Source organism: Ochotona princeps, chromosome 18 (genome assembly GCF_030435755.1).
Source record: "Ochotona princeps isolate mOchPri1 chromosome 18, mOchPri1.hap1, whole genome shotgun sequence".
NCBI classification, from domain to species: Eukaryota; Metazoa; Chordata; class Mammalia; order Lagomorpha; family Ochotonidae; genus Ochotona; species Ochotona princeps.
This window is the reverse complement of record NC_080849.1, coordinates 34195417-34209362: the sequence shown is the minus strand read 5'-3', so window position 1 is coordinate 34209362 and position 13946 is coordinate 34195417. Positions and strand designations below refer to the sequence as shown.

Sequence of the window (13946 nt, the reverse complement as noted above, 5' to 3'; positions counted from 1 at the left end):
TGTCTGTATTTTACAGAGGTTTTTATGACTTTATTTAGCCAGAGGGATAGCTTGATGCAGTCTACTGTGTCATAATGCTGATAGGCACTAAGAATTTTTATAAGTTTAAGATGATTTCATTATTTAAAATAAGGCCTTTTAATAGAATATTCAGACAAAAATATAAAAGATTTTTTTTCAAGCAAGAGAAAATAAAGAACAGCCATGTTTTTTTTTTTTTTTACATTTTATTATTACTATCATAGGCTCCTGGCATTTCCCTTATCCCCTCCCCAAATCCCTCCCCCCACCTAGTTCACCTTTATCATTACTAAAGTATAGTTCTTCCTACACAGTCATATGTCCATCACTGCGGGCATGGACAATGGCAGAGAGTCCAGCATCCTATTGTCAAGATATAGTGAACAGCCATGTTTAATGATAAAGAATAATGAAAAGTAAAATATATGACATAATTTTGGTGTTATCTTCTGTGAAATGAGCAAGATTATTATTGTTCAAAGAATAAATATTAGGTAAAGAATTTAAAATGTTAAGTTGAATACCTAATGAGTAATATCTAGATTTATTGGTACAATTTACAGAAAGGTCTTCATCCATTGCTATACCCCTCTAGATGGCCGTAGTGGCCAGGACTGGGCGAGGCTGAAGCTCTGAGCCAGGAGCTTTTCCAAACATATGAGTCATGTTTTGCTGCTTTCTCAGACTGTTAGCAGGGAGCTGGTTAGAAGTGATCTGGGACCCAAATTGGTGGTGTCACAGTTGGCAGCTTTATGTGCTGTGCCACAGTGCTGGCCCCAAAATTCTGATTCTTAATCAGATGCTATTTGAATAGTACTTGAATATTTGTAAATGTTAGTGGCTTGAGTGGTTGTAAATGAACAGTGTATATATATGAGTTGTGTTCTGGAAATTGTGTTCCTAAAATCTGTAGAAAATTTACAGTAACCAACTGGCTGTCTCAGAATGTTGGAGGAAGATAATGACTGGAAGTCAGAGAATGGACACTGTGCAGTATATTGAGAAAGACAGCAGAAATGTTCTGCAAAGAATAATGCCTCCTTGTCCTCTGCGGCGTAAAGAGGGGGCTTGGAAAAGAAACTAACCATTTGCTTTCTCCACCACAATCTCCCCACAAAGAGAGCCAGGTGTTGCAGACCATCTTGTATCTGTGTTTTTCCTCTTGCCCTTTTGTGAACTCCCAAGGTTAGTCAGTGGTTTTCTTCACGATTTCATTAGGAAATTTGCCAAAGGCATCCTTTTGAGGCAGCTGTCTCTGTACCCTTGGAGGCCATCAGTAATGTTTCAAGTCTACAGCAGTAGTCGGCGCAGAAATTTTGAACTCTTGCCTGTGTTCTAAAGCATTCCACTGCCACCACTCCTCCCTTACCCAAACAGTATGAAAGATATCATATTTTGAAATTGATTATGTGTTTGTGTTTACCTTTCCATGTAAAAAATCCACCATTAGGATAGAATTAATATGTTAATAATAATGAAAGGATCTTTTTAGCTTAATTCAAAGAATAACTAATGTATATTAGAACTCCTTGATGTTTATGGAATGAGAATTGCTTTGGTATGGAATGTTACTTTTTATGTTAACAACTGAGATTTTAGAAAGTAAAATATACATTAATTGTATTCCTTTGGTCTGAGGTGATCAGATTCTGTGTTCATGCTCTTTCATGATGTGTTTGGGGGATATTAAGTATGGTGTTAGTAAGTCCATGGTTTGAATAGCTTAGAAGAAATTGACATGTATTTGTGTTTTTTTTCCTATCCAATCTAATAATATAGGCCACTGTTATACCATATGCATCTTTAATTGTCTGACTGCTCTTATTTCACTAAACTGTCTTCCTGTAGCCACCCACACAGAATATGCCTATGGGTCCTGGAGGGATGAATCCGAGCGGCCCTCCCCCACCTCCACGCTCTCACAACATGCCTTCAGATGGAATGGTAGGTGGGGGTCCTCCTGCGCCGCACATGCAGAACCAGATGAACGGCCAGATGCCTGGTAAGTTTTTCTCCTCTAAGACATTAACACCAGAGTTGCTTAGCAACTGAAACGACATGGGGGCTCGGGGGATACTAGATTGTTGATGACAAAACTGCTTTGAATGCCCCCGAGTCCAAGCTCTCTTAGAGTTTGTTAGCTACAGAGCTACGTGACCTGTATTCAGTGTTCATCAGACTGCCCTTGGGCTTTGATGTCGCTGACACACAGCATTCCTCTGATGAATACAACTGGCTAAATTTAGTCTGTCTGAGACTATGCAATACCGTTGGCTTTAGAAGCTTTTTTGGGGAGGAAAAAAAGCACTGCGCCATGGCTTAAGAATGAAATCTGTTTATAAAAAGATAAAAAACATTTCCATGAATTTTTATTTGCTTAAAAATGTATTGATCCAAGAAACGGTATCACTGGAAAAAAACACAGGGAAAGAAGCCAAGCATTCTCGAGTGCTAGCATATTTTGTATTTCTCCTTGATATTGCAAGATAACCTAGAATTTTGTTGATATATATGTTTCATGGGATTACATAAATTTGAGAATTGATTTTAAAGAAAAATTAAAAGCTGGGAAATAATGTAAGGTTTCTTTAATTTTTTCCATGTTTTTTAAAATGCTCAGAGAAAAATGGAATTAAAAGTTTGCTTATTTTGCTGTAAAAATATTTTTAAAGTCTGTGTTTTTTCCATAGTATATATGTTTCATTGGAATAGTATCTCTTAAGCCACAGTATGCTTATTTAGTTTCCTTTTGCTGTTTTGAATTTTTAATCTGAAAGTACCTTTTAGCTATTCTGTTTCAATAACTTGCAAAACCCTTTGCCATCATTTTTGGTGTAGTTTTTTTTCATATTTAGTATGAGAATATATTTACTCTCTAAAGGCACTTTTTTTCACTAACAGAAAATATTGGAAGTTAATTATGATAACAGAGAAATTTGTTACTCAAGTTACAGATTAGCATCCTTAGGATAAATACTTTTCTTAGGTGATTGTGTTGGTAGCTTTGGCATCGATGGATGCTGAGTATTAAAAAAGAAGCAAAAGAAGACAAGCAGAAGAGATAACACAGCCTGGGTTGCAGGGGGTTGATTGAGTGACTGATGGTGTAGGATAGAAATGGTGTTTAGTGACTAGTTTCTATTTCTGCTAAGGCTTACAACATTGATGACCCACAATCAGTATCAGTGTAAAGCCATAACCACTTTTCAGTTTCTAATCGATAGAAGGCTTCTTGCCAAATTCACATTGAACTCCTAAGAAACATCATTAGAATTGGAAGGTGCTGCTGGTGCAGGTTAGCTAGTTAAAGGAGTTTTATGACTTTGTATGTCAGTACCTTTAATTGGGATTTTGACTTTTCCATGTAACATTCAAACCTAAGACCCAGGGAACATTGCATTGTTAATACATTTTAATGTATTACATTGTATTAACATTGTTAATACATTTTAGCCCTTCTGTAAGGCCATCTGGAGTTTTTGTGTTCTTTCATATTTCATTTACTCTCTTTTTTAGACAGTCTAAGTCAGTGTCATTATTACTTTTTTTTTAGGATTTATTTATTTAATTATTTATTTGAAAGATTGAGTTACAGGGAGAGAGGGAGAGACAGAGAGGTCTTCCATCGTGTAGTTAACTACATGGCTGCAGCGGCAGCGCTGGTCCAGATCAAAGCTGGGAGCTGGGCATTTCATCCTGGTGTCCTCCAGAGGGGCGGGGGCTCATTTGCTTAAGGCTGTCTTCTGCTGCTTTCAGAACTAAGCCATCATCAGGGAGCGGAATTGCAAGTGGAGCAGTTGGCATCTGTATGGGCTGCTGGCCTGTGGGAGCCTAGGACAGAGCTGGCAGCAGCTCAGTGCAACTTGTTTTCTTTTATAAGCCAGAGATTATTAACCAGTTATGACCTAAGTTTTTCTCAGAATGTGGTACCACTTCCAAAGCAGTAAGAGTTGTAATGAGATTTAGGAGAAATTAGAAGGCCAGTTACTTTTAACTTTTTCCCCCTTTTTGCTCACAGCATTTAGTTAACATTTTTTTTAAAAGATTTGTTTATTTTTATTGGAAAGGTAAACTTCCAGAGAGAGAAGGAGAGACAGAGAGAAAGATCTTCTGCCTGCTGGTCCACTGCTCAAGTAGCTGCGGTGGCCAGAGCTGAGCCGATCTGAAGACGGGAGCCAGGAGCTTAACGTGGGTCTGCCACGTGTGAGCAGGGGCTCAAGGCTTTAGGCCATTCTCAACTTCTTTCCCAGGCTTTAAGCAGGGAGCTGGATGGGAATTTGAGCAGCTGGGTCATGAATTGGAACCCATGTGGAATCCAGGTGCATGCAAGAAGAGGACTTTAACTGCTAGACTGCCTTGCTGGGCCCTTTAGTTAACGTTTTTGTGCACATGAATTTTCATTTAATTTGTAAATTGCCTATTTTGGTTTTATTTTTAAAACTTTATAAGTTACAAAGTTATACTTACATTATGTTTATTTTAAATTTTAAACGTTCTTTGAAAAACAGAGACAGAAACAAGGTATATCTGCTGTTTGCTAGTGCACTTTGCAAATTCCTGCAATACCTGGGTCAAAGCAGGAGCTGGTAGTTTAGTCTTGGTCTCCTGTGTGAGCACCTGGTATTCCCTGGTTGCGGTAGCACCAGCTGTCTCCCAAGGTGTGCCTTTCATGGATGCGGGGTTGGAAATAGCCAGGGTTTTAACCCACGTGCTCCTTTGTGTAATATGGATGTTAAAATTCAGTGTTGGCCAAATAGTGTCCGTTCCAAGTTCCATCTTTTGTAAAAATGTTGATTTTAAGAAGCACCAGATTACATGTGACTATGGAAGAAGAATCAGGGTAGCCTGGCCAATGTGGCATGGCACGTAATGCTGCCGTCTGCGTGCTGGCTCATGTTCTAGCTGCTCCACTTCTCATCCAGCTGTCTGCTAATGCATTTGAGAAGAAAATCCTTTGGCCTTTGCATCCATGTGGGAGAGCTGGAGGAAGCGTCTGAATCCTCACCTTGAGACGGCTCAGCCCTGGCCATGCTGCTGTCTGGGGAGTGAATCAGTGGATGGATGATTCCCTGGTTCCCATTCTTGCTCAGATATCTGCCCCAACTCTGTCAGAGTCTTTTAGATGAGTGAAACATTAAAAAAAAAATTAAAAATATTAAAAGGTACCCGAGTATGTAGAACATGTAGTTCTTACCTCCAGGCATTTTGTTCTAGAGAGGTCAGGCTTGCTAGATTAAAGCTGTATGAATTTTTTAATTGGACGATTTTGCCAAAATGCTTGATATAAAAATAGGACTTATTTTCATTTCTGTTCCCTCAGCCCTGTGTGAAAGTACTGCTTTCTGTATAGTTGAATCAAAACCTTTGATTTTTGAAAATCTAAAAGATGAGGATTAGGTCTTGTGATTGCATTTTTCCCTGTTTATAATCCTTTTGTGGTTTTTGCGGGAACTGGACACTCCCGTCCTTTCCCCGTGTCCTACTGCCAGTGCTCTCTGACTTTACGTGTCGAATAGTTAATTTCTTCTATGATAACATCTTAAAATTTATGTTCAGGTTTTTTATATAGCTTATTAGTTTTTTATAGCTCTAAAATTTTCTGACTGAACAAGATCTTCTATTCCAAGATTATTAAAAATTGTTTTTGAAATTCATTTATGATTTTTTTCTCAATCTCTTTGATGTTTAAATTTTTTTGCCCATCTGGAATTCATTTTAGTGGAAGGAATGAGGTAGCAATTAAACTTTTTTGTCCTCTAGATATCTACGTGGTTGACATCACCATTTGTAGAGTTTTCTGATAACTGCTGATATTTGGTATCAAGACTGTTGTCATTTACTAAATTGTATATTGAGGTTTATTTTTTGAATAATTATTTTTTAGTAAATTCTGTGTGAGGAGCTGTTTTTAGGTCACATTCTGGCCCATTAATGTGTTAATCTATTTGTTTAAGGGCTAGTACTGCACTCTAGTTTCATATGTTTTGCTCTCCTATAAAGCTGGCCTCACTGCTCTTCTTTAGAGGATTCCTGGCTTTTCAAATCATCTGTTTCTTAATCTGTGAAATGGGAAGAACATCTCCCTCTTGGTATTTGCTATTATTCATGTCAGCCATTTACTTGGTTTGCTGTTGATTAAGTATTCAAGTTATTGTTTGGTACTATGATACAGGAAGCTTAAAAAATTGCAAGATACTTTTCATATAAGACCATCTGTGTAACTTTTATATTTTGGTCCTTATTTTTCTTCAAAGGGCCTAATCATATGCCTATGCAGGGACCCGGACCTAATCAACTGAATATGACAAACAGTTCTATGAATATGCCTTCAAGTAGTCATGGATCCATGGGCGGTTACAACCATTCCGTGCCATCATCACAGAGCATGCCAGTGCAGAATCAGATGACAATGAGCCAAGGGCAGCCAATGGGAAACTATGGCCCCAGGCCAAACATGAATATGCAGCCAAACCAAGGTAATAGTTCTGTATCCTTCTTCACTAGAGTGCTCTATTAGCCTGAGAAAGTTTGTAGTTTTAGTTGATTCATAAAAATATAAATTTGAAGTGACAGGCATACTCAGAAAATGGGAGTATTGAAATATAGAAACATGGTTTAAAAATTGGGTATTTTTCCTTCATATTTAAAAATTAAATATAAAATTAAAGTCTGGATTTAAGTTTTAAGTTTATTTACTTTCATACCTTTATGGGAAGTTTATTTGGAATTTTGTATCATATTTTTAATTTGCTTTGTTTGAAAGACAGTGATGGATGGGGGTAGTGGCAGAGATACACATAAAGATAGAGCTTGGTCTTCCATTTGCGGATTGGCTTTCCAGTTTGCAGCCGGTAGATCTAAGGCCAAAGCTAGAAGAGCCAGCAACTCTGCTGGGGTCTCTCTCATAGGGGCAGGCACTCCAGTACTTGTGCCGTTTTACTCTGCCTTTCCACGTGCATCAGCAGGAAGTTGGATTGGAAGCAGAGTAGTTGAAGCTGGGACCTGGCACTGTGATTCGGGATGCCAGCGTGCAAGGAAGGGTAAACTTACTATGCCCTCATGCTAGTCTCTGTGTTGCTTCTTATAGCTTGTCAGTGAATAACTGAACATTTGGTTTTGTTCTAGCAAGTTAGAACATAAAAAACTGCCCTTTCGTTTGTTTTGTTCTACAGATTTATATGAATTTCTCTTGGTTTATTTGCATATTGTCTGATGCTGTGTCTTCGTTTGCATTTCTTTGACAATTGGTGAAGTTACATAGCTTCACTTTTTGTATGTTACTTGCATGTTTTCCAGGAATTGCCTGTTTCTGTCCTATAGCCCGTGGTTTGTTTATTATTCATCTGTAGGTGAAGGTTATTCATTTTATGTGAGTTTTACATGTGTGAAAATGTTTTTAATTTTTAGAGAATAGAAAATTACCTTTAAAAAATGATTTGTTCCAGTGATAGGATTCTGAACACTATAATATTACGTTCATGAAAAAAATGCCAGCGTCTCTTAATTAAAGCAGAACTTGGACCCCATGTTAGATTATGACCCAGATTTTAATAATTATTGGTAAAATAATTGGGAAGACTCAGCTTCCTTGTTAGCACATTAAAAAGTTCCAAAAATTTTATACTAAAGTAATTTGATATTGGTGTAACTTTGTTTTAGTTTTTTTCTTTTTTTGGCGTATGTAGTGAGTGAGTCCCTTTTGTGTGGCGTAGTATCAGGCTATTTACATGCCTTCTGTGGTTTGATTGATACCACATTTTTGAGGTATCTAAAACCGGGTGGCCCCATTTTGTGTGATGTTTATATACTTGGATTTCTGTTACTGTTGTTTAGTGAAATAATACCTGTTTCCCAAACACGTCATTCAGATTTCAGTTACTGTAGTATAGTAACTGTAATCGCATGAAATTCAAACTTAGTTGCTATCTTCAGTGCACACATCACTGATAAATATCATGTATCAGCATAAATCACTGATGGCTGCCAAGGTCAGGGCCCACTTATGCCACTTTCACTTTCTGTTTATGATGGGTCACTATGCACCTAGCAGTGAGCCTCATGCATATGCAGCAAAGCCTGTAGCTGAGTTGCTTCCTTGGCTTACAGCAGTAATCCTACACGGCATGTTATGAATTTGAATAATTGATAAGGGGAATTGGGCAACAAAGATGAAAGTGTAGCAAAGAAATGAAAAGTGATAACCCTGGAAATGAAATTGGCATCCAGTGTATAATGCAGTTGTAGAGGAACCTGCTTACTTTGGGACTGTTGATGTTGCTACCGTTTGAGGAATTCAAGGGATGCACTGCAGGTGCTTTATGAAGGTGAATTCATTCATAGAGATGAGAAAAGTGAGAAAGTGAGACTGACAAAGTACATATTTTAAAATCTTGGAATTCACATTCAAAGTATATGTAAAGGATAAATATTGGAAACGGATCCATCTTTGAAAGTAGCGTGACAGTTTGTTAAACTATAGGAAACAAATGCACATTCTGATTTGTTGTTTATACCGTGAGGAGATTGGAGGTGCTGTTCAGACTACTCCTGATAGTATTTTTGCAGTGAAATAAAATATTCATTCTCAGTATTCCCAGCGTTTGAAATGAGAATGAACTAATATTTTTTTCATTTCCCTATGATTTGTAACTGACCTTAACACAGTTTAGAGGCTGTGGAATAATTGTGGGTTTTCCTATTGAGTGTTGACAGGTTTGCTCGATTTCAGCTTGTGCGGTCTGTCTGTTAGTCCCATACTACTGTAAGAAATAGTTCAGGAAATGCTAGTAAGTTTCTAACCTTACATAGTTGTCATCCTGTTGAGAGCTTGCTGTTTCTTTTCAGGAACCCTGTAAGCCAGAAATAGATAAGCCAGACTAAGGGGTTGAATGAGAGAAGGTGGAAAGTCATGAGAGATAAGCTCCAACAAATCTTTGAAGGATAGGAAATGTATGAAAACCCTTGGATTGTAGCCTGTGCTGAGTGTAGATTTCATCCCAAGGAAGGAGCTTATTGTTGCAGTGTTGTGAGCATTGAAATCACATGATTTGAATATATATTTTTAAAAGGTGCCATTAGCATATGTGCAAAATTGATTGCCATTGGGCAAGGGTAGAGAGAGCCTGTTCAAAGGCTCTTGCTGTATTTGGGTAGAAGATAGTGGCTTTGGTAGTGACAACGGTGGAATCTGAGCTAGTCAGTTTGAAGATAGTTACTATGTATTTTGAAGGTAAAACTTGCGTAATATGCCAGGATTTATTCCTAGGTTGGATATGTATGTAAAATAAGAAGAAAGAATTAATGAATGACTTCAGAGTTGAAGTGATTTAATGAATGATAGTGCTTTACTAAAATTGAGAGCGGGCGAATAAGATGTAGGGTTTGTGACATCTGTAAAATTGAATGACCTATTGATGTTCAACTGGTTGTAGGAATTAGACAGTTAAGTTTGTAATTTGCAGTTAAGAGAATAAATCGGGCTGTTTCAGAAATGAATAAAGGTAAAAGAAGAAAGAGGTCTGAGTATTCATTGGGCATGCCACCAAGTTGTCCTGGGAAAGATGCGGGACTCCTTCCATGAGAGAGAGAGAGCGGAGCAGGACTAGCCAGAGGGAAGTCACGAAGTGAAAAAAGTTTTCAAGATGAGACAATTATTAAATTTGTCAAAATCTGCTGACAGGGCAATAAAGCAAATACTGAAGACCAATCTTTGTATTTAAAAAATTTGTTTTTAAATTTTTGAAACAGGGAGCTTTTATCCGCTGGGTCTGTCCTCAAATGCCCCAGTAACCAGTGGGACCAGGACTCTGTGCAGATCTCCTGGGGGGATACTGTGGCCTACGTCTGTAAGATGGTACCCGCTGCCTTCCGTGGGGCGCACTTAGAGGAAGCAGGATCCGGAGCAGAAGTGATACTAGACCCCAATCGCTCCAAACGGAAAGTGGGCACCCCATGCAACACCTTAGCCACGGCACCTCATACTAGCCCCTAACCTTTGCATTTTGTGAGCACGATGGGCAGTTGGGTGGAGGAATGGGGCAAAAAAACCTGTGTTCATAAAGCATGGGAATATGAGGAACAGTAAATAGAGACAACTGTTTGTAGTCATTTAAAAAAAAAATTTATTGGAAAGTCAGACATACAGAGAGGAGGAGAGACAGAGAGGAAGATTTTTCATCCAATGATTCACTGCCCAAGCTGCCGCAATGGACAGAGCTGCACCAATCAGGAGCCAGGAGCCAGGAGCTTCTTCTGGGTCTCCCCCATGGGTGCGTGGTCCCAAGGCTTTGGGACATTGTCTACTCCTTTATCAGGCTACCAGCAGGGAGTAGGTTGGGAAGTGGAGCAGCTGTGATACACACTGGCTCCTGTATGGGATTCCAGCGTGTGCAAGGAGAGGATTGCGCCAGGCCCTGTTTTCTCTGTTTCTATAATAACGGTATTTTGAGAGTATGGTGTAAGTGGAATCATGCAATATGTGACTTTTATTATTTACTTTATATATACTTTTAAAAAGGTAAATATTTATTCATTTTTTATTGGAAAGTCAGATATACAGAGAGGAGGAGAAACAGGAAGATCTTCCCTGTGCTGATTCACTCCCCAAGCAGCCACAACGGCCAGAGCTGTGCTGATCTGAAACCAGGAGCCAGGAGCCAGGAGCCTCTTCCGGGTCTCCCACACGGGTGCAGGGTCCCAAGGCATTGGGCCGTCCTCAACTGCTTTCCCAGGCCACAAGCAGAGAGGTAGATGGGAAGCGGGGCCACTAGAGTTAGAAGCAGTGTCCATGTGGGATCCCGGCACATGCAAGGTGAGGACCTCAGCCACTAGGCTACTGTGCTGGAGCCCAAAGGATAAATTTATTTCTGATGGAAAGGCAGATTTATAGAGGGAGAGACAGAAAGATCTTCCATCCACTGGTTTACTCACCAAATGGCTAACTGCCGGAGGTGAGCTGGCCTGAAGCTGGGAGCCAGTAACTTCCTCTGGGACCCTAGGCCTTGGTCTATTCTCAGATACTTTCCCGGATCATTAGTAGGGAGCTGGATTGGAAATGAAGGAGCCAGGACATGAACTGGTGCCCACATAGGATGCAGGTGCAAAAAAGAAATGAAGGAGGCAGGTGTGCAGGCAGAGAATTAATATGCTGTGCAACTGCTCTTGCCCCTCACAGTATATTCTAGCACATATTTCAAGTCATACTGACATACAGTCCATTCCTTTAGGTTTTTCTTGACGAGGATAATCTCCTGTCTGCCAAATGTTTCATAACTTTTTAACTTGCTTACTAAGTAACACATAGGTAGGTGTTCTAATGTAGTGTGTTTCTATGGTTTTCTGCTTGGTGCAGATAATGTCCTTATTTTTACAGTAGATTGTTATGTGTGCCTCATAATTAGAGCTTTTCTAGTTCACTTCTGTCTGTAATGGAAATTTACTATTTTGCAATTGATGCTGTGGTATGAAATGATTGAAACTGTTTAAAAGTGGTCCTGTAAGAGAGATGTGTAACTGAGAAAACTAGCCTTGCCATTTATTGCTGGGTTAAGCCAGAACGCATCAAGTTTCCCAACCTCAGTCACTAGAAAAGCGAGATACAATTAGCTAATCCTCCATCAGCAAATGCCAGCCAGCATCCCATAGGGGCACCTGTTCATGTGCCAACTTCTCCACATTCATCCAGCTCCCTGTTTGTGGCCTGGGAAAGCAGTGCGAGGACGGCCCAAAGCCTTGGGACCCTGCGCTTGCTTTGTAGACCTGGAAGAAGCTCCTGGATCCTGGCTTTGAATTGACTTAGCTCTGGCCATTATGGGCATCTAATGGAAAATTTCTCAGTTTCTCCCCTCTGTAGAAATGTCTTTCCAAATTAAAAAAAAAAAAGAATCATAGTTCTCAGACTGGTTTTAAAGGATGTCTGTAATTTACATTTGTGCCTCTGACAGGTCCAGGATAGAATAACTCAGCAGTATTGGTATTTTGAGGAAGATAGACAATTCTTTGGTGTGTGTGGGGGGGTCCTTGTGTGTTCAGCAGAATTTTGCACTTCTCTCCTTTTTCCACTAGGTGGCAGTAGTGCCTTCTCACCTGTCCTCTGGGGGGACAAAAATTACTCGTTGAGAATTATAGTTTTAAGAAACGATGAATATAATTGCTTTTAAAGATAGTGCGTGTCACTGAAGAAAAACGTTGACAAGTGCTGTTGGTGTTATGTTTTTACTACTTTTGTGAGAATTTTCTAAAGTTTGCATGTTGTGAAAGTGTTTGTATTTTTGAAGGAGCTTTTCTCTTTGCTGTAAGATTTACCAGAGTTCCATTTTCACTGGTTAGTAGGAAACTCACCCATTTGTGCTTAGTTGTGCCGACTCTGTCAAGCTCTTGAGATAGTCATCTTGTATTTTCTTCATAGGTTGCTTCCTATTTTTGATACTGCATCTGGACATTCTGATACAGATAGCTTACAGTTTTTGCTGTGGACCATCTGTGCAGTTTAGGTACTAAAGGTTAGCTTACTGGAACACAGGAGTTTTTCTCTTGCAGATACTATTATTAGTATCTTCAAGTGGGAGCTGTATATGGTTTAGTTGGTGATTGGTTAACAACAAGTGGTAAAACCTGAACAGTAAATGATTAAAAGGAAATATGAAGATTGTTATAGAGAGGGCACTATGTATTTTAGTTTCATGATCTGGTTTTTGTTACATATAGCTGTCGGTGAGTGAAAGCATTTCTTGCATTTGGGGAGTTTTATAGTGATTTAAATTATAATCATATTATTATAATACATTTCTTGAGTTACGTAGAGCTGGTTTTATGGGACATAATGACAGTGATATGGGGAAGTGTGCTTTGACATTAGAGAGAAAGACACATTGTGATTAAGAGCATGAGCCAGAGGCCCGGCACGGTAGCCTAGTGGCTAAAGTCCTTGTCTAACATGTGTTGGGATTCCATATGGGTGCTGATTTGTGTCCTGGCTGCTCCACTTCCTAACCAGCTCCCTGCATGTAGCCTAAGAAATCAATGGAGGATGGCTCAATGCCTTGGGACCCTGCACCCAGGGAAGAAGCTCCTGGCTTCTGACTTCAGATCAAATGAGCTCTGGCCATTGTGGATACTTGGGGAGTGAACCAGAAGATGGAAAATCTTTGTTTTTGTCTCTTCTTCTCTCTCTCTCTCTCTCTCTCTCTGGAGACCTGATTCTCCAATTAAAAAAAAAAAAAAAAGCGCACGCGTCAGGAGAGCCTGTACCATTTGGACTGAGTAACTATAGCGACTTTGAGGATTCTTCATGGTACTTCAGCTAGTACTTCAAATGTCTGTGGAGAGTGAAATTAAAAGATAAAGTTTTTGCTTGATGATTTTTAAAAATCTAGGCATACATAAGATCTTCAGAGGATTTGTGCGTAATGTGTGTGATGTAGTGTCCTGGGGCCACTGTTGTGACGTGGTGGGTGAAGCCAGTCCTCATGGTGCCAGAGCAGGCATCTGGGATGGCTGGCATCCCTATGGGTGTTGGTTCGAGACCTGACCACTTTCCATCTGATCCAAGTGTCTGCTAGCATAGCAGGAGACGCTCCAAGGCCTCTGCGCTCACACGGGAGGCCTGAATGGTTCCACGCCCCCGGCTTCTGCCAGGCCCAGCCCCAGCCATTGCGGCCATTTGTAGAAATCTCTGGTCCTTCCTCTCTCCGTGTAACTCTGCATGTCAGATGAATAAGTGAAAGTTTTAAAAGAAAGAAGATAAGACTATGCATGAATTGTACATTTTTATGTAAAAATAAACATTCGATTCCATTTTCTGTGAACTTGGAGCGTTCTGTGTGTGAGCCTGAAGCTTTCTTGTCTGACAGCCCCTGTCCCCTCGGGTTTGAGGGAGGTCAGCAGTCCGTGCCACTGTCTTAGCTTAGTGTGCTGCTCTGTGTTTA

The 13946-nt window shown here is 39.7% G+C and overlaps 1 protein-coding gene across 4 annotated transcripts in view; it reads left to right on the top strand.

The window, feature by feature from the left end:
- SS18 (SS18 subunit of BAF chromatin remodeling complex) overlaps nt 1-13946 on the top strand; it is a 62224-nt gene that overhangs the window by 29045 nt on the left and 19233 nt on the right. For 2 of the 4 annotated variants that reach the window (XM_004579572.3, XM_004579573.4), the window contains exons 4-5: nt 1870-2023; nt 6276-6497. In XM_004579572.3, the coding sequence (XP_004579629.1) occupies nt 1870-2023; nt 6276-6497 (376 nt within the window). The remainder of the gene's footprint in view (nt 1-1869; nt 2024-6275; nt 6498-13946) is intronic. The other 2 variants (XM_004579576.3, XM_004579574.3) reach the window with 1 other exon arrangement.